The following is a 17708-nucleotide window of genomic DNA, read 5'->3' on the forward strand; positions in this document are numbered from 1 at the left end:
AAAAAAATGACACTTTACCTTGAAAAAGACCTGCAGTTTGCTTGTGCAAGTGGGCGCGAGAGCGTTGTGGCTTGCTGGGTTTTTGTAAAGTGGTGAAAGGGGAGGGGCGGGGTATCTGAAATTGGAGGGTCGGAGGGAAGTTGTAACACCAGGTGTGAACCAGTGCGACTCAACACAAGGGGAGAAGAGGTCGCAGGTGGAAGGCTGCGGTGTGTGCGTGTTTTGTTTACTCCTACACAACTCCATCCCCCCGTTTTCTGTGCCCAGGGATGAAATCACGCATGAGCAAACTTGGAATTCACATTATGCTCCAATTGTTCCCTGACGTATCAATTGCATTGGAACAAATTTGCGTTTTCAACACAGAGTTCTAATGGCACTGCTGTATATACAAGGTTATTCACTGCAGCACTGTGTCATGGGGGAAAAATGTGGGGTCCATCAAAGGAAAACTGGTTAAATATACTATATGTGCTCGTATGCAACATTCTTGCCATGTGGCTGTAGCAAAGAATGGAAGATTGCAGTGCACCGATGTGAAAATGACTGTAACATACACTATCTGGAGAAGAAGCCAGTGCAGAAAGTTATGCTGCCAAGCTGTGTTCTGTTAGAAATGGTAAAAATGAGGACATATATCCATCTATGATGCTACTTATATAGAGAAACTTCAAGATGCATAAGAAACACAGTGATTATGGGGAGCAGGGGTAGGAATAAGGCTTTTCACTGTGCTCCATATTGTTTGGATTTTTCAAACATGAATATAGCACTATTAAAATTTTTAAGTCAGGTTTACTGAGGTATAATTTACAAACTGTAAAATTCACTCTTTTGAATGTATAGTTCGAGTTTTGACAACGTGGATACACTTGAGTAACTTCCACTACAATCAAGATATAGAACAGTTCTATCACCCCCAATGCAAATTCCCAAGTGGCCCTTTATAGTCAACCTGTCTTCCTTCACCCAGCTACTGGCAACCACTGATCTGTTTTCTATCCTACAGTTTTGCTTTACGCTGGTCATACAAATGGAACCGTATTGTATAGCAGGTAGTTTTTCTGAGTCTGGCTTCCTTCACTGGGCATAAAACATTTGCAATTCACCCATGCTGCTGAGTGTATCAGAATTCCATTCCTTTTCACTGTGGAATAGCATTCCATTGTATGGAATTAACAGACGAAACACTTAGAGAATATACCTCTTCCTCCAAAGAAAAACCCTGAACTCTACAAGTTTTTTTTGGTTGGTTTTGGTTTTTTTTAATTTCAGGGTGAATTTCATTCCCCTGTACTCGCACGAAGAACAGAAGCTGTGAATCATCATCTCTATATCCCTGGCCTTCGGCAAACAGAAAAATACTCAGTAACTACTCCTCCTGTGAATGAATGAATAAAGGAAAGAATAACTGAAGGCATAATTATCTGCTGGAATAATACGAGCAGGTTCTGCACGGTAATCAGAGAGCAACAAATTTAGGATAAAGTGCTGGGCACAGAACAAGCACTGGTTAGTTTTTGGAAAATGGGTGAGATGTGAGCGTGTTTAAATACTGATGAGAAAGAACCTATAAAAAACACGAAGATGTTGTGGACAAAGGCAAGAGATGAGCCCGTGCACAGGGAGAGGTTCGGGCAGAAGAGAAGGAAGAACGCGTCTTCCCACGGGGTGGAGACCAGCCGCGGCCCGCAGACAGGCGCGGCGCTCACGCGGTTAGCGGCGGGGAATGAGGAGGGGACCAGCAAAGTGAAGGCAAAGCTGCCGGCAGCCGCCGTTTGCTAAGTGAAGTGTAACATATATGGTGTATGTAGATACTGGGGCCTCCATTTCCTTTCTCTTATTTTTTCCAATTATAAAAACAACAAGTGCTTATTGCAAAATAAAAGAGGAAAGATTTCTTCTAATCTCACCGAGTAACCGTTGTCAATTTCTACCTATGTATTCTTCCCATTTCTTTTCTGAAAACAGATATTTATGTGTATTATGCGTATAAGAATGAGTCTATATTATAAATTGATTTGTAACATGATTTTTTCATTTGTAAAACATACGGCCACATGTATTTTTGATGTTTCTACATTCTTCTTAATGCATGTATAGTATTCTATTCTATAAACAAACCATAATTTAACTATTTTCTGTTAATGATTTAGGTTATTTCAACTTTTTAGTAATTACAGGTAAATATTTCTGTAGTCAACCAATTATTTCCTTTGCATAAATTTCTGAAAGTAGTCTTTCTTGTTTGGAAGTTGTAAAAATGTTAAGGTTCTTTGACACTTCTTGCGACACTGCCCTCAAAAAGGACACCCGCTATGTAAGTCGGTGCTTATTTACCAAGAGTCTTCGACGCCGGGTCACTATTCCTCAACATCGCAAAGTAATAGGTAAAATACTACACTGCACTTCGTTTGCTGTTTTCCTCAATGCCTAGTGATGCTGGACATCTACCCGCACGTTCCTGAGCCACCTGTGTTTCCCAATCATGTCCTTCCTGTGGTTTTCTATAGAGTGAGGACGGGGAGAATGGCAGGCAAGGAGGTCCGAGAGCAGACTGTTCAACCTTGTGGCCCACAGGGAGGGCTTGGGGTTGCCCAGGAGTGTGACAGGACACTAAAGGGTTTGAGCAGGGCCTGGCTGCCAAGTGCTGAAGCAGGAAACCAGGGCAGAGGCTGTCTGTAACACTCAGGGGAGACATTACACGTCCTGAGCCTGAAAAGTCAAGGTGACAGTAAATGGCTGGATTTTGTATATATCTCAAAGATAGAGGGCAAGCAGCATTTGTGGATGGGCTGGATGACCGTGACTAAGGAGAGAAAAAGAAGGGGCAAGTATTGCTCCAAATTCTCTGGCTTGGGCACCTGGTGGAATAGAGTTACCAGTTACTAACTGGAAAGTAGGGAAGAAACAGGTTTAGGGAAGGAGAGGAATCGAGAGTTACATTTGAGATACATTAGGTTTGAGAGGCTCATTGAAGACCTAAGTAAAGATACATTCCAGTCTGGAACTCCAGGGAGAGGTCCAGACCAGAAATACACATCTGCCAGTCATTAGGACATAGACGGCTTTTAAAATCATGGGCCTGGATGAGAACTTGGTGAGAGCAAAATGGACATATCAACAGTGATAGGCTAGAGATGAGAAAAATCGAGAAGCGCTGTCATTGGGACGGAACGAAAACCGAGAGAAAAGAGTGTCCCGGAGGACGGCAAAGAAAGCCTTCAAGAGTTCCCTGGCAGACACGCTTCAGACAGGTCGAAGACGCCGCCGCCTCGGAAAGCCAAGGACTCCCAGGTGGTGACACCGGGGAGCTCGACGAGAGTGGTGTGGGTGGCAGGGTGTGGAAAGGCCTGAATGGGAGGAGAGACGCAGGGAAGATCAGGCCAGAAAACGATGCCAGAGAGATGTACTGTAAAGGGAGACAGTAGAGGGGTGAGTGGGGTCAGGAAGGTCGTTTTGTTACAATAAGAGGCTCCACGACACCTTGCACGATTTTGAGGATGGCCGTGAAAGTTGAAGATGCAGGAGAGAGGACAAGTATGGTTGTGACCTCCTTCAGTGGTCAATAAGGGGGCTGAACGGAGTACACAGATGAGAGGCTGTCCTTATGAGGGACACAGAGTCACCCTTTGTATCGAGAGGGCAGAGCACTGCGATCAGATGCAGAGGGGTTTTCATGGAGCCGTCTCTCCTTCTCTGGACAGTCCAGAGTCCACGGCCTCGTCCTCAACCCATCACTGACTACGTCTAGGGCTTTATAAACTTTCCATTCAAAGTCAAGCAAGTTCACATCCTCTGAAGACGATGATACCTTCCTTGCCCTTCTGAGACAGTCTTCCCTCTCCCTGGGACTCGTTCCCGCCCTCACCGCCCTCCGGGCCAGCTCAGCTCAGCTCCTTGGTGGGCCCTCCTGGCCTCTCCAGCCACCATCCCCTCTCACCCATATCCCACACAGCTGCCAGAGCAAACCACTGGAAACATAGCCCGACACGTCATTTCTCTACCTAAAACCCCACTGTTACGCTCAGCAGCAGGGAGTGAGACTCTTGGACCCTCCTACCTCGCCAGTCCCAACCTCCCTTTGCATCCTGCCCAGCATGTCGCCCTCCGGAATTACTCGCTGGCAGCCACTGGGCTCGTCATGCTGGTCTGTACCACATCCACGCTCTTCTTGCTGCTCTGTACCCAGGGCGAATTCTTCTCGTGCATCCTCCAAATACCTCTTTGGGTAGAATTTCTTCCGCGAAGCCTTCCCTGGCATCGCCCAACCCCGGCCGATTGCCCATGAAACAGCCATGTTCAAATCTCTGCCTCCTTGTACCCTAGACATAAGCCCAATTCTTCTCTTCCACATTATCATACACGATTTTCGTTAATTTCACTCTGCTTTCCTCCAACCTCTCTGAAGGCTGAACTGTATTTTAGTGCTTACTCTATTTATAGAGCCTCAACAAGAACTGAGTTGAAATCTGAATTGAAAGCACCTTTCACTTAGTATTTCATTAGACACCATCCTGTGATTCCTTCAAGACCCTTGTTTCATACCCAAACTCATACTAGTTTTAGCTTTTAAAATATTTATGCTTTTTTTTTCTACCCACTTGTAAGCATCTGCAGGGCAAGAATTATATTTTACACTTTATTTGTATTTCTCCATGGCAAATGCTATGTAACTTGATAAGTATTAATAGAATGAAAGAAAGGTACATGCAAAAGAACACACATGGTTAAAAGTTAAACATTCCCAAAGTATGAATGAATGGGCTGTTCTAAAGAGTTTGATAATCGTACATTATTCCTATAATATACAAGTACCCAGTCAAACCAAAGACTTAAAAATAGTATAGACCGATAACATGAACAGGTTAAAAAAAAACCAAAAGCCAAAAATGGCTCTAGTTTTTCTACAGGTTAGAAATATGCTAGGAATACCTAAAAATTATAACTCAACAAAGCTGATTTTTTAAAAAAGGAAATTCGAACAGGAGGGAAGTAGAAAAGAGTAAAGGGGGTCAAATATGTGGTGACGGGAGATTTGACGTTGGGTGGTGAACGCACATGCCATATACAGATGATGTATCATAGAAGTGTATACTTGAAACCTATATAATTTTATTAACCCATGTCACCCCAATAAATTTAATTAAAAAAAAGGAAATTCACTGAAGAAATATATAACATCATTAGCATACCTACTAAATAAATAAAAGATATATTTTTCACTCTGAGAATTCTCAAAACTTTTCACCAGGATAAATAAAAAAATAACGCTTCATAGGTATTTGTTTCTTCATCTCTTCATGTTAGATCCGGATATAGTGAGTGTGTGCCCACAAAAGTGGAAAGGTTCCATTCCCTTTATATAAAGATCACCCAGTTATAGATGGCAAATTATAAGAAATAAGCCCACTTACCCAAACCGCTCATGTTACCTTAGAAAATGTCTCCTACACAGGCAAACAGCCTTCTCCCAAGGTTTAAAATACTGTGGATCATAAATTCCAAAGTCCTTACTGAGAGAATTTAATATCTAGGACATTAGTGAGATTTTCCAATTCCTGTCTCACCATATCCAAGAATATACAAATAAATGGGTATTTAGACAAGCACAGAACAGGAAACTCAACTTACATATGTGTGAAAGCACCAAGAAAAATAATTTTTGAGTACTACGCGATCCAAGTTTCTACAAATTGGAACTGAGTGTTTTAGGGAAATATTTAAACACGGAGAATAAATTTAGACCAGAGGCTGGCAGGCTTTATCTATAAAGGGCCAGACTTAAAGACTTTAGGCTTTGCAGATCATAAAGCCTCTGTTGTAACTATTCCACCTTGTAGTTCAAAGGCAGCCGCGAATAATGATACATAAATGAATGAGTGTGGCTGTGCTTTGACAAATCATTTACACAAACAGCTGGCTGGCCTGTGAACCATAGTTTGCTAACTCTAATTCAGACCACTGTCTTACATTCTATGGAAAACAGAGCTAGGTCTCAGCCACTGGCTCTTAGACATTCAGGAATCAAAGACCGCATGCGTACGAAAAAAATCTCTGCGGTCAAATTCTTCTGGGCCTGGTTCTGTTTCACCCCGCTTTCTCTTATGAAGGGTTGTCCTATCTTCTAAGCCTCCTTAGTTCCTAAGATACATGCGTACAGATAGTGGCATATTACTTCTCAATTTTTGTTCTCAGAGAATCCAGTACTCAAGGAAAGACTACTGGATGGTATATAGAAAATGTTTTTCTTCTAATGTAATTTTTAATACAATCTTTTTGCTCTTTTTTAATTAAAACCAATCTAAAAGAGATCATTGTGAAAGATTTTTTCCCCTACAATCTTTATTTTATAAATAATGATTTAATACTGTTACGGAATAAAAAGTTAAAATATACTGTCTGAAGACCTACACAGACTCTTTCTAATATGATTCCCACAAATCAAGACAAAAGAAAATAGTCATTCCTTTTAAAGATAATCACTGTCTGTATCAGATGATCTGTAAGAAATCTGTTAAAACTCCAAAAAGCAAATAAGCAAACACGAATGTGAAAAAGCTAACATTAAAACTAACTGATGACAGTTCTCTTCTTGTTAGCCCTAGTCCTACGTGATACATTAGTCTTTGGGCTGTCTAAGTAAGCCATACTGATAAGGGGCTGCTGGCCGGCATCATCGACTATCGAATCTGAAGGTGCGAGAACACGTGACACCGTGGAGAGTCCCCATGGAGAGGTCAGGGCCCCAGTGTGAGCACGAACCACCAGGCAGCTACTGAAAGGCTCGTCTGTGTTCTCTGTCTTGGTGTTGATCCCAGTTTTGCAATTACTTGGCTCTGAGCGGATATGAAGAAAAGACATGGCTCGTGGATCGCCTCTTTCCTTCCAGAACCATCCTTCCAACTCTCCGTTTGCAGCGCCGCGAGCAGCACATTCTGGCCATTTACGTGCACCTGCTGAGTTAACAGGTTTGACGGAAGCTTCCTCCTTGCTCACACTAGGCCCCGGCTCCTCTGCCAAACCAGAGTTGATTCCCGCCCACGAACTGGGGTACATAGGGGCTTAAAAACCCACACTCTGACCTTCAGGCAGAGCGGGGGACTCTGTGTTCTAAGGCGGCTTCTGGCACAAGGGTGAAATTCTGAAAGCAGGCCTGCACTCGTCCTGGGTCCGAAGCTTTCCCATCTATAACCTGGGTGGGAATGCATGACCTCTCTGTGACCCTCTAGTGCTATTTTACTATTCCTTATTAAGTCAGTCGTGCCAGAACGGCCTTCTATTTCCTTTGACGTCCCCATGGGTGGCATGAAAAATGATTTTCTGGTTGTTTTGGGCTTCAAAGTAATATCGACTTACAATCATGCACTAAATTCTTAAAACCTAAGAAATCTAATGTGCCCGTTGGATTCAGGAACATATTTTCCTAAAAAAATTACAAATTAATGTTGCATTCCTGGGCAAGCACCTGAAAGCCTACTCACGTGGTACAGCAGAACCACAAGACTGGCCCGAAATTCTAAAGCCTGACAGGATTTCAGTACCCATTTACTGCAGAAACCTAATCCCACAGCAAATCTGGGCCCTTCGGGTTGTAAGAGAAGCTACTTTCCTCCGCCCTCCCTCGGCCCCATGGGATCTGCACCTACGCTCCACCTGCCAGGGATGCCGGGACAGGGAGGGCATCTGGGGCACAGCAAGGGACTGAGGTCTGACAGGTAACGAGGGGAAGGGATTTGGGGACATCGGTCTGGGTCTGGGGCAGGGTGCAGGGCGGGAGGCCGAGGCTTTGCCTTAAGGCTCTAGCAGCATGAAGAGAGCAAAATCCGACCTCAAGCAAGCCGGGGGGGAAAGGACCAGGGGTCAGGAGGGGCAGAGCCAGGAGGGGAAGGACCAGGGACCAGGAGGGGAAGGACCGGGGACCAGGAGGGGAAGGACCGGAGTTCAGACTCCCTACAGCTGCGGGGCAAGGGGACCAGGGAGAGGAGAACTGGTCTGTGACGGTGACGGAAGTCAGTCCCTGGCTGTGGGCAATGTTTTTAATAAGAATGTTCTTAAGCCAGCAAGTCCTGGTACATTCACCCACAGCAGAGGAGACAGGGCCAGGTCTCAGATCTATTCCATCTGGCGAGGGCACAGGCCCAACATCAGGGGAGCCTCTCCCTCCTGAGACCGAGTACCATGCGAGGGATAAACAGGAAGGGCCCAGGAGGAAGTGTCTTCCTCAGTCTGCAAAGTAACAGCGGCCCTGGTGGGTGACGCACTGCAAATGCCTACGTGTCTGCCAACATCTGTGTCACTCTGGTGGCCGTAAGCACCCAGCTCTAACCAGTTATTTCTTACTTGCCTGGCAGGGGACTGGCTTTGCAGAGAAGGATTCCACGGGCGCTGTGATTCAAGTGCAAAAACGCAACCTGGTACCTGTCGCACCAGCACGCTGAGTGATTTTCTCATGCCTCTTTAACGAGTCTGTGCTGGCCCCTTCCCTTTTGGCCAGTCATTCTGGCCAAAGGCTCCCATCTGCCAGGCAGCAGGGCAAAGCGGCAGGTGTAATCTTTGGTTATAAAAAGCAGCGAGTGGAACTGGCCGCACGGACGGTCCAGGGCAGCCCCGCTAACCAGTGCTCTGGTTAATTCGTTCCTCGTTACCCAGAGGCCCTGCTCCCAGAGGACTCCCGGAGGCTGGCAGGGGCCGCTTGCGTGCGCATTGCTCCAGGTTTCTGAAACTCTTACTGCAGGAAGAGCCTCTATGCCCCTGGAAGGCCACCGCTGGCTATAATCCGGCCACACCCCAAACTCATCCCAGGCAGTGGCTAGGACATACGAGCCACTCCACAGCATCCCATGACTCTGCAGGGAAATTTATGAGATCCATTAACGACTCCGAAGCGCTATTAACCACAACTGCCACACACTCTAGTTAGGCACCAGGTCCCCAGTGAAGAATAGACTACTACTCTCAACATCTTCCCCAAAGTACAAACACTCATTCATTCATTGAATGATGCCATAAACAACTTTAACCAAGACCGAATGCCTAAATTAAAGCGATGACGGGGAGGAAGCCATATATTTGCTGTTTCGTATCTATAATGAAAGATTCAATGAAATTAAAATTAATCCGTTTTGGCAATACCAGGCTTTCCTGCTCTGCCGAGTCGCTATTTCGGCATAGCGCTCGAGGCTGGACCGACTCCTGCGTCTGCCATTTCCCAGCCACAGGACCTGGAGTGACAAGTCTGTCAAATGAGGCCAGAGACAGCACCTACCCTCATGAGCCTGTTTTATGGATAAGTGAGATGATAAACAGTGCATGCCGCACGGCGAGCCCTCAATCAGCGTTAGCCGCCCTGTCACCGCCGTCACCACCGCGCCTTCCAAATTAGACCAAGTTACCAAAATCATCAATCAAGGGAACCCTCACAGTTCACCGGTTCGGAACATTTATACACGATCAGAGCACACGGCGCTATCTCCCCGGGCAATCTGGTATATAGGCAGACCTTCCCGATAACCGCCAGCCTGGCAGAAGCAAACGACTACGCTGACCCGAGACATTTATTTAGCCGAACATAATTTTCAAATCCCTCATACGTGTAAAGCATATTTGTATCTCATCTTAAACCCAAAAAGACTGGAGGCTGCTTGTCACCTCACACACAGTTCCCTCTGGGTACCTACAATGCAGGATACTGTGAGGTCACTAAAACACGCGTGACTCCCGTTTTAAAAAAAAAAGGAAGTTACAGCCAAGAGGGATTCAGTGTCTTCCAAATCAGCACCCATTCTTGATCCGCTAATTCAAAAAATATTTTTCAGCTTCCCACGAGCTAGGGACAAATGCCCCAAAGACGCTAGGGCTGGGAACTGAAAAGAGGAAGAAATGATCAAGTGTCTAATGGGAGCGGCACCCACCATGTACTGGTGAGTACACACGTAAAGGAAGCACATGTTGCCATGGAAACGCAGGAAGAGGACCTGGTCAGTCTGAGGGAGGGACCACGAAAGGCTTTCCACATGAGGTGATGTCTCGGCTGAGACTTAGAGGGCTAAGAGAAGTGAGCCACCCAAAAGGTGTGGGCTTTCAAGCGAATGAATGCCCCAGAGACAAGTGAGCGGTGTTTAAGGCACCTCTGGTCGTGAAGTTTGTCTCACGCACATCGTCTGAGACATGGCTACAGCAAGGGGTAGATCAGAGGTGACCCAGTAAGCCAGGGGATGACCCTGAGTGCAATGGGGACATAACACTTAGCACAGTCAGAGCTGCGCTTTAAAAAACTTTTTCTGGCTGGAGTGAGAACAACCATCCGGGCAAGAACTAACAGTTGCCTGAACAAAGATAAATGGGTGGACTAAAGGGTATTGAGTGAACGGATGGGGAGAGGGCTGGGCAGAAGGAAGGCATCGCCGAGTCATACTGGACACCAAGCTTGGGCTGTAGAAGCCTGGGGAGGGCAGGGGGGTGGTGTTCCTTGTTGGGCAGGCTTAAAGCTTCTCTGAGCTATCCAAGAAGCCGAAACTTGATAAGTGGTTGGATTTCAGAGACCGGAATGCAGACGAGAAACCACAGCTGGAGACAGAGATTTGGAAGTTATCTGCACATGTATACGAGAAGTGAAGTTATGAGAGTAATTGAAATTCCCCAGAGACAGGCAGTTAAATGCTTCCAGCACAGAAACCTGACGACTGTCTGGCAACCATGAGAAAACGCAGGAGCGCAGCGTTCGACACTTAGGGTAGAAAATTCTTTGAGGAAGAACTGCCAATCGTGTGAAATACTGCAGTGAGGTCAATCGAGGTAAAGTCCAAAAAAATGTCCACTGGACTCAACAACGAGGTCACAAGTGAAGTGGGTTTGGTGACAAAGGCGAAGCCAAAGCCCAAAGGTGGTCAGCTGAGGGTAAAGGGGAGTGTGGCAAAGTGCAGACGGCAAGGTGCTTGCTTGGCTGTCTGAAGGGAAGAGAAAAGACAGAGCACAGAGTGTTTGAAGTCTAGGGCTTAAATGCGAGAGGGGCGACGTGAGTTTTCTGATGGGACAGAACAATGAGATTAGACACTGGTGTGTCTGTCTAGGTGGGACATCGGGAGGTGGAGGTTCCAGTCCGATTCTGCATGGCAGAACTCACGCATTCGTTTCTGACTCACGTTCAAGATTCTTTTCATTTTACCAGCTTGCAAAGGCATTTCTTCACCCCCCCGCCCCACCTCCCTTTAGTTCTTTCAGGAGGCTGAGTGGACAGAACCCAAACTGTAATCTAATCTGATGTGCCTCATTCCAAAAGGCAGGGGCTCAACTTCTTCAAAGCTAATCCTAAAATCCTCCTAAGCCAAGCGTTTCCTCAGTGATGGACCACTGCATCTAACATACGTTGGCTTCAGGGCAGGCTCCGTGCTGCAGCCCAAGGCCAACAGTTTAAGTACGTGTTAAGTTTGATCTTATACTCTAGGTCCGATAATTGTCAGGGGTGCCAGACAAAGACAGCGTAAGGGGAAAACAACAAAGAAACAAAGAATTTTGAAATGTTCCAGGATGGTTCCAGAAATCTCAAATGTACAAGAAATAAACGGACTGAACTGCTAGGTAATTATGGTCTGCTCCTGTTTCGACATTTGTGAAATCCAGTTTGGGTGCCAAGAAAAGATTTCTAGAATCATCACATCAGATTCTGAACGAACTACTGGCAGGGTATTTACACCGTCGGCTTATCAAGGACTGACCCTCAAGAACTACCGAATATTGACAAGGAATATTGTGAGAAGCTACGGCCTATTTGGGGAGCCTGAAGCTGAGATGATGAAGTAAGCAATGGGCTGCTAAAGCCATATATGTTCCATAAGTAACCAATTTTTATATGAAGAGACACTGAATTCAGTACAGTTAGACCAAATAAAATAAAAACATCTTTTTGCAGTTTGTGATCATTGTGATTGATGTTCAAAGGCAGGTTTATACCGTTTGGAGGGTAGCTAGGTAAAACACGTTAGCTTCATGAGCAGTTCAAATAAATAGTTTGAATAAATAAATTAGATTACAAAGTAACACTTAAGCACTTCAAGGAACAAACTCTTCAAAGATATAGTATATACTAATTACACACCCATTCCTGTGCACTCTGTCCGTAGGTTCCCCAAGAATAACTATCTGGTTTCACTAGCGTAAGTTAAGGCAATAAAATGGTTTCTTTAAAAGCGCAGTGTCTCTGAAGCCACTAATCAATCTTAGTATCACCAAACGTAGGACAAACCAGTATTATGTGCCTCGGGATGTGATACAAAAAGAATACAGCACCTATGATGTATACTTATCTTAAAAAAAAAAAAAAACCTGAATCTAACCAAATTTCTAAGAAGTATGGGATAAAGAGAAGTAAGTTAAACAATGTCAAAAGGAAGCCACTACCCAAATCCAGAAATTTGGGGGACAATCTACAGGACATATACCCCAGTTTTTCCAACAACTCAACAGCACATTAAAAAAGAAAACTGCTATATTTTAAGAGAGATTTAAGTTACATAAGAACCAAAGGTAAAGCGGACTTTCTCTGGATTCTGACCATGACACACCAATTTTGAGATAATCATAATATTAAAAAATAATCTTGCTAGTTATATTAAGTCTAATAATGGTCATTTTTTAAAATTCCGTATTAGTTGGATATGTGTGCTTATCGTTTTAAAAAGAGAAAGAATATACATATTGCAACTCAGAAATTTCAGTGATTTTGTTACAGAACTTCTAGATATTTAAGGATGAGGTCCCTCTTCCCACTACCAAATTCAGGAAATAATCACATAAGTCATATAAACGCTACCAGCAGTTTTCAAAAATCTACTTTCTTCCTTTCCTGCTTTCTTCCTTACTTGTCCCTGGGTTAAGAGGTAAATTCAAACACTGAGCTCTGGTTCACCGTTGTTCTCGGTTTCCTCGGGAACGTGGGAGATGACTCCGTGTCCGCCTTCAGGGGAGCGAGTGCAAGTGAAGGCGATTATGAGCAAAGCCGCGGAACGGAGGAGGACGGGCAAACGTCCACTTCACAGATAAACAAACTGAGGCGCAGGGACACTGAGCGATGTTTGAGGTCACCCCACTACCAACTCCCGACTGAGCCACACCCAAAACCCAGGGGCCGGAGGTCCATCAGTCCAGGGCTCTCCCTCACGCTAACGCGGCCTCCGTTCTTACCTTCCCGTGCTCCTTCCTCACGTGGGAAATGTAAACGTCCCTCTGGGTGAACAGGCGGTCACACTCCCAGCACGTCCACCCAGGACTGGCTACTTTCTTGGGTTCCACTGATTTCTTCACAGGAGATGGAGATTTCTTTTCCAGTTTCTCTTTTCCGTTCATAGATCTGGTGTCCTCTTTGTTCTGATTTGCTGAGTTTTGAGTTGTAGGCTTAATGCTCAAAGGCAGGTTTATGCCCAAGTTTGGCGGCCCTTCGATACTTTTCAATGTTCCATGCATAGACTACGTGATGAAAAGAAAAGAAATTCTATCACAAAACACACCACTGAGGGAAAGCACGTGTGGACTATCTTAATACATAACATTTTTATGTGACTTTATACTCATTCAGAAATATTTATGATACATGAAGAAAATCTAAGCAAAATGTATGCTTAAAAAAGAGAGAAGAAAGTATTATTTGGAGGTCAACTATAATCAAAAAATAAATTTAAAGAGTTAAAGAAGTATTAACTTTTATGACTGCTATTAAGATATGCATTTCTAGTTCCAAATCATTTTTAAAAACTTATTTGCTTATGCCATTTTAAAATTCTTTAAAGAAAGATTTCTGCACTAAATCCGCATTATTCCTGGCACTCTATCCTTCCCACTGTTCCACAGTGAATCCGCCCTATGACAGACCGTTTCTGGTTTCACATCTACCCAGAAACGTTTCAACAGGCTAATGTGTTGGTGGGTGTTTAAGACTATCAGCTAACTAACTGCAACAAACCTAAGACCAATACATGAATGGCAAACCTTTCTCCCTCTCCTTCATGCCTTTTGCATTCTTGGAATACCTGTAACAGTTTGGGTTCTTGCTGAGGTTTTAGGAGGTAATTGTAATCTCCCTACAGACTATCCCAATCCATCCCTTCTCACTGACAGCACCCAGACTTGTGAACTATACACAGTGGATACTCAAAAAGCCTTCTGAAACTGCTTGGCTCTTTATTCTCATTAGCCTCAACAGCTATCTTCAACTTAAAACTCTCAGGATTTCATATTCCTTTGGGGCACTTTGATTCTAAAGACAGGCTCACTTTGGTTTCTGGTTTGTGTTCTAGAAGCATGGAGTCCAAAACAAACACAAAACAAAACCAAAAAGCAAGGAAGCAAAACAGTCTGTGCCTCGATGTACAATTCATCTTTGAACAGGGTCTTCAATCGGTATTCAGGCTGGTACCAGCCTGAGTTCGTGAGCCAACAAACAGAAAGACACACTGTGACACACGGCTCCTAAGGTGCATTAGCACGTCTAGGTCTCCTCCGTCACAGATTCCCAGCTCCACCCTCCTTCCTGAGTGTTCGAGGAAGAAGCTGTTCCTTCGGCGTACTTTCCATCATACTTTCTAAAGGTCAAAGTCTTTTTGAAACAGCACCAAAAAGTGGCCAACCTTCTTCAATACTGTCTTATGCCAAAAGGGAAAAAGGAGGGTTCTATAATTTTCTTGTGAGCAGAAGTTAGAGGTCCACCCTTTTAAAAAGGCCTAAGCTGCATGTCCAATGTCCCTTTGTAAAAAGAAAATCTGGGGCGAGACGTGAGGTCATCACAGCCACAATGTGTGCTTTGGCTTGTCTGCCACGCAGGGCAGGGGCTTCTGTGCTTAAATGGCCTTTTTTTTTTTTTTTTAAAACAAAATCCATGTTTTTACATTTTTAACCATTTAAATCCCCCCAAAACCAAAAACCAAAACCTTCTAATAAGCTTTTCTGAAGTTTCTAGGCAAACACGTTCTTACTAACTGAAAAGTTGAAGGTAGTAAAGCATCCTTTTTATAAGAGAACGTCATCCTGCTCTAGAGAAATTACAGAGCAGCAGCAAGCGATTCTGCTGTGACACGGGAGCAACAGGGTGAGTGCCGACGTGAGAATCTCTAATTTATTTTACTTTCGCACTGTAAGTAAAAGTAAGACTGTTCATTAGAAACAAATGTTTAAAAAAAAATATCATTTAATTATTTTAGAATTGATTTTCCCGTAGCTCCGGTAACAATAAAGGATGACTTATTGTTGAATGACTGGAACCTGAAAGTTTACTGTAAATGTACCTGCCAGCGTGGAGCCCGGGGGCCTACACCGTGAGGAAGCACTTCGTTACCGTGTTGTGTTGTAAAGGTTCAGATGAAGAAAAACAATTCTTTCCTCCCTGGGGCCCCCGGATTTTACTGTTCCTCTCAGTCTGTTTCTTGGGTCCTTGTGTTCCTCCAAATTCACTATTAACGCAAGGAAGACCCCCAACCTCAAACTCCACGACCCCATTTCCAGATGTCAAGATGAGCCCCAGAAAGCAAATTCCTTAAAAGCCTCTTAAGAAGCAACTTTTCTTTCGCCCCCACTCCCCGCCACATATAGTATGTTAAAATATTTGGGTCTAATTCCCTAAATGTCCCTACATTTTTAGAAGCGCTTTTTAGTTTTTCCTATTTCGTTCATTAAATATTTACTGTGAAGATAATTTTGTTAATTTTAGAAAAAAAATCTTTGAAATACTTTAAGAGGATTTTATTGTATTTAAAGTGAGAACGATGAAGCCGACCTCCCACGCATCTGACTGACGCTAATAATGCCACACAGCCACTACCTCCACCTGGCCTCTAACGTGAAGACTCCCAGGGATGGGAAAGCCTCTGAGACAGGAGGTCACGCCACGTGGGCTCACATCCACGCAACAGGAAATTCCAAGATTCCTAGTCCATTCGCGTAACTAAGAGGACACTAGACCTGATTTGCTCTTTAAACTGACTTTTTTTGTGTAATATATTAAAAAAAAAAAGAAAGAAAGAAAGAAAAAACTAAGAGAAAGAGATTGACTTCATGATACTATTGGGTCTGTTGTTTCTCTTTTTAAAAAAGTTAAATCACTTTAATCTCTGAGAGCTGATGGATATTATCTCCTAATCGCACAGGAATAAAACTGTTTCACCTATCACAGTGGACAGGTAAGAGGCCAGACTAAGCTGCCCTTAGTGAGCTTAAAAAGCTGGAGAGAGATTTAAGTGCCCCCTTTAGGGTTGGAAAATGCATGATCCAAACTGGACATTTACTCATGTCATTAATTGAATACCCACCCACCAGACATTGTGCTGTATCTGGTCATCTCATAGTCAATTTACATGCAGTCTTGATAGAAGGAAAAAAAAAAAGACCAAAATATCCAGGGGCATCCATTAGAATGCAAACTTAACTGCTTAAGTAATTTTAAGGGAAAACCTTCGTTTTTCTAAATACACCAACATTTATACAAATTACACAATTTTTCAGAGTTCTTGTCTATGTCTAAATCCTATACAACAGCAAGTTCTCAAAAATGTTAACTTCAAAGTCATTATTTTCCCAGGGAGAAAAAAAGAACACTTTATTATTCTTCTAATATCAGTGCATGCACTTGTTACTTTGCATTCATCTTTCATGGTATGCAGATCAGGACTCGGGAATAAAAAGCATCCCTTGGTCGAGTGAACATATGATGTCAGCATGTTGTGAACTGCTCCTCGCCCACCATTTGCATCGATCCCTTCCCTCGACAGTGCACATGCTTTATCGTAATCTGCAGCTCAGCCTTGATTCGGCACCAATGAACAGATCTGCAATTCACGTAAAGGACAGGAGAGACGCGCACACACCTTGATATGGTCCATCATGAGTTGCTTCTGTGCATATAAAAGAGAACAGTCTGGACACTTGAAAACAGACACCTTCTGGTTTTCGATGTGTTGGTCAAAGTGGCGATACAGCAGAGTTTGCAGGGTAAATACAGTGTCGCACATGGAACACTTATATATTATTCTAAAACAGAGGAGTACATGGAAATGTCAGTCAGCCCTCATCTCTCAAGCCAAAGAAACTGCTACTAACTTCTCATCGCTCAAGAACTCAGGAGGCAGAAGCAGTGAGAACACATAAACACAATTAAAAGAAACAAACTTTTGAAGGCAACTGGTATCACTCAAGTGTAGGTCGGTCTTAACATTTTGGGTAAAGATACATTCAACCAAATTTGCTTCGAAGTCTAAATTAATGACTATTTTATGACTTAACAGATTTACAACTGACACATGTTTTTTATAAGGTTTTCACTCATTAGTTACTTTAACACCAGCAAAAGCACCCTTGATTTTTTTCTTTGTTTTCGAGGGTTCTTTTTTTTAAGATCAGACAAGGAACACAGCTCAATGGTGGTACCCTAACTTGAAAAAGATTTTGATTAATGAACTAAGTAAGCCAGCTCAACTCCCATAACTGCACAAACTGTTACTTGTTCCAAGTTATCTTTTAGACTTAGTAGCAATTTTACACTTGAACGTCATTCTATTCTTAACACAGAAAGTCCCACAGAGAAGCAAATCCACACTTCAACACCCGAATGTCCAACGTGCTTTAAATGGTTTAAAATACTGTCCACTGCAAACCATTTTGGGACCTCATACTACCAAGCAGCCTCCTTAAATTAATTTCACAAATTGGAACCTTCAGAAGACAAT

At 43.6% G+C, this 17708-nt stretch overlaps 1 protein-coding gene across 19 annotated transcripts in view; it reads right to left on the minus strand.

The window, feature by feature from the left end:
* ZNF532 (zinc finger protein 532) overlaps positions 1-17708 on the minus strand; it is a 95891-nt gene that overhangs the window by 10307 nt on the left and 67876 nt on the right. For all 19 annotated transcript variants that reach the window (XM_023531145.1, XM_011361094.2, XM_023531142.1 and 16 more), the window contains one exon: positions 13183-13464. In XM_023531145.1, the coding sequence (XP_023386913.1) occupies positions 13183-13464 (282 nt within the window). The remainder of the gene's footprint in view (positions 1-13182; positions 13465-17708) is intronic.

Source organism: Pteropus vampyrus, unplaced genomic scaffold (assembly GCF_000151845.1).
Source record: "Pteropus vampyrus isolate Shadow unplaced genomic scaffold, Pvam_2.0 Scaffold62, whole genome shotgun sequence".
NCBI lineage: Eukaryota > Metazoa > Chordata > Mammalia > Chiroptera > Pteropodidae > Pteropus > Pteropus vampyrus.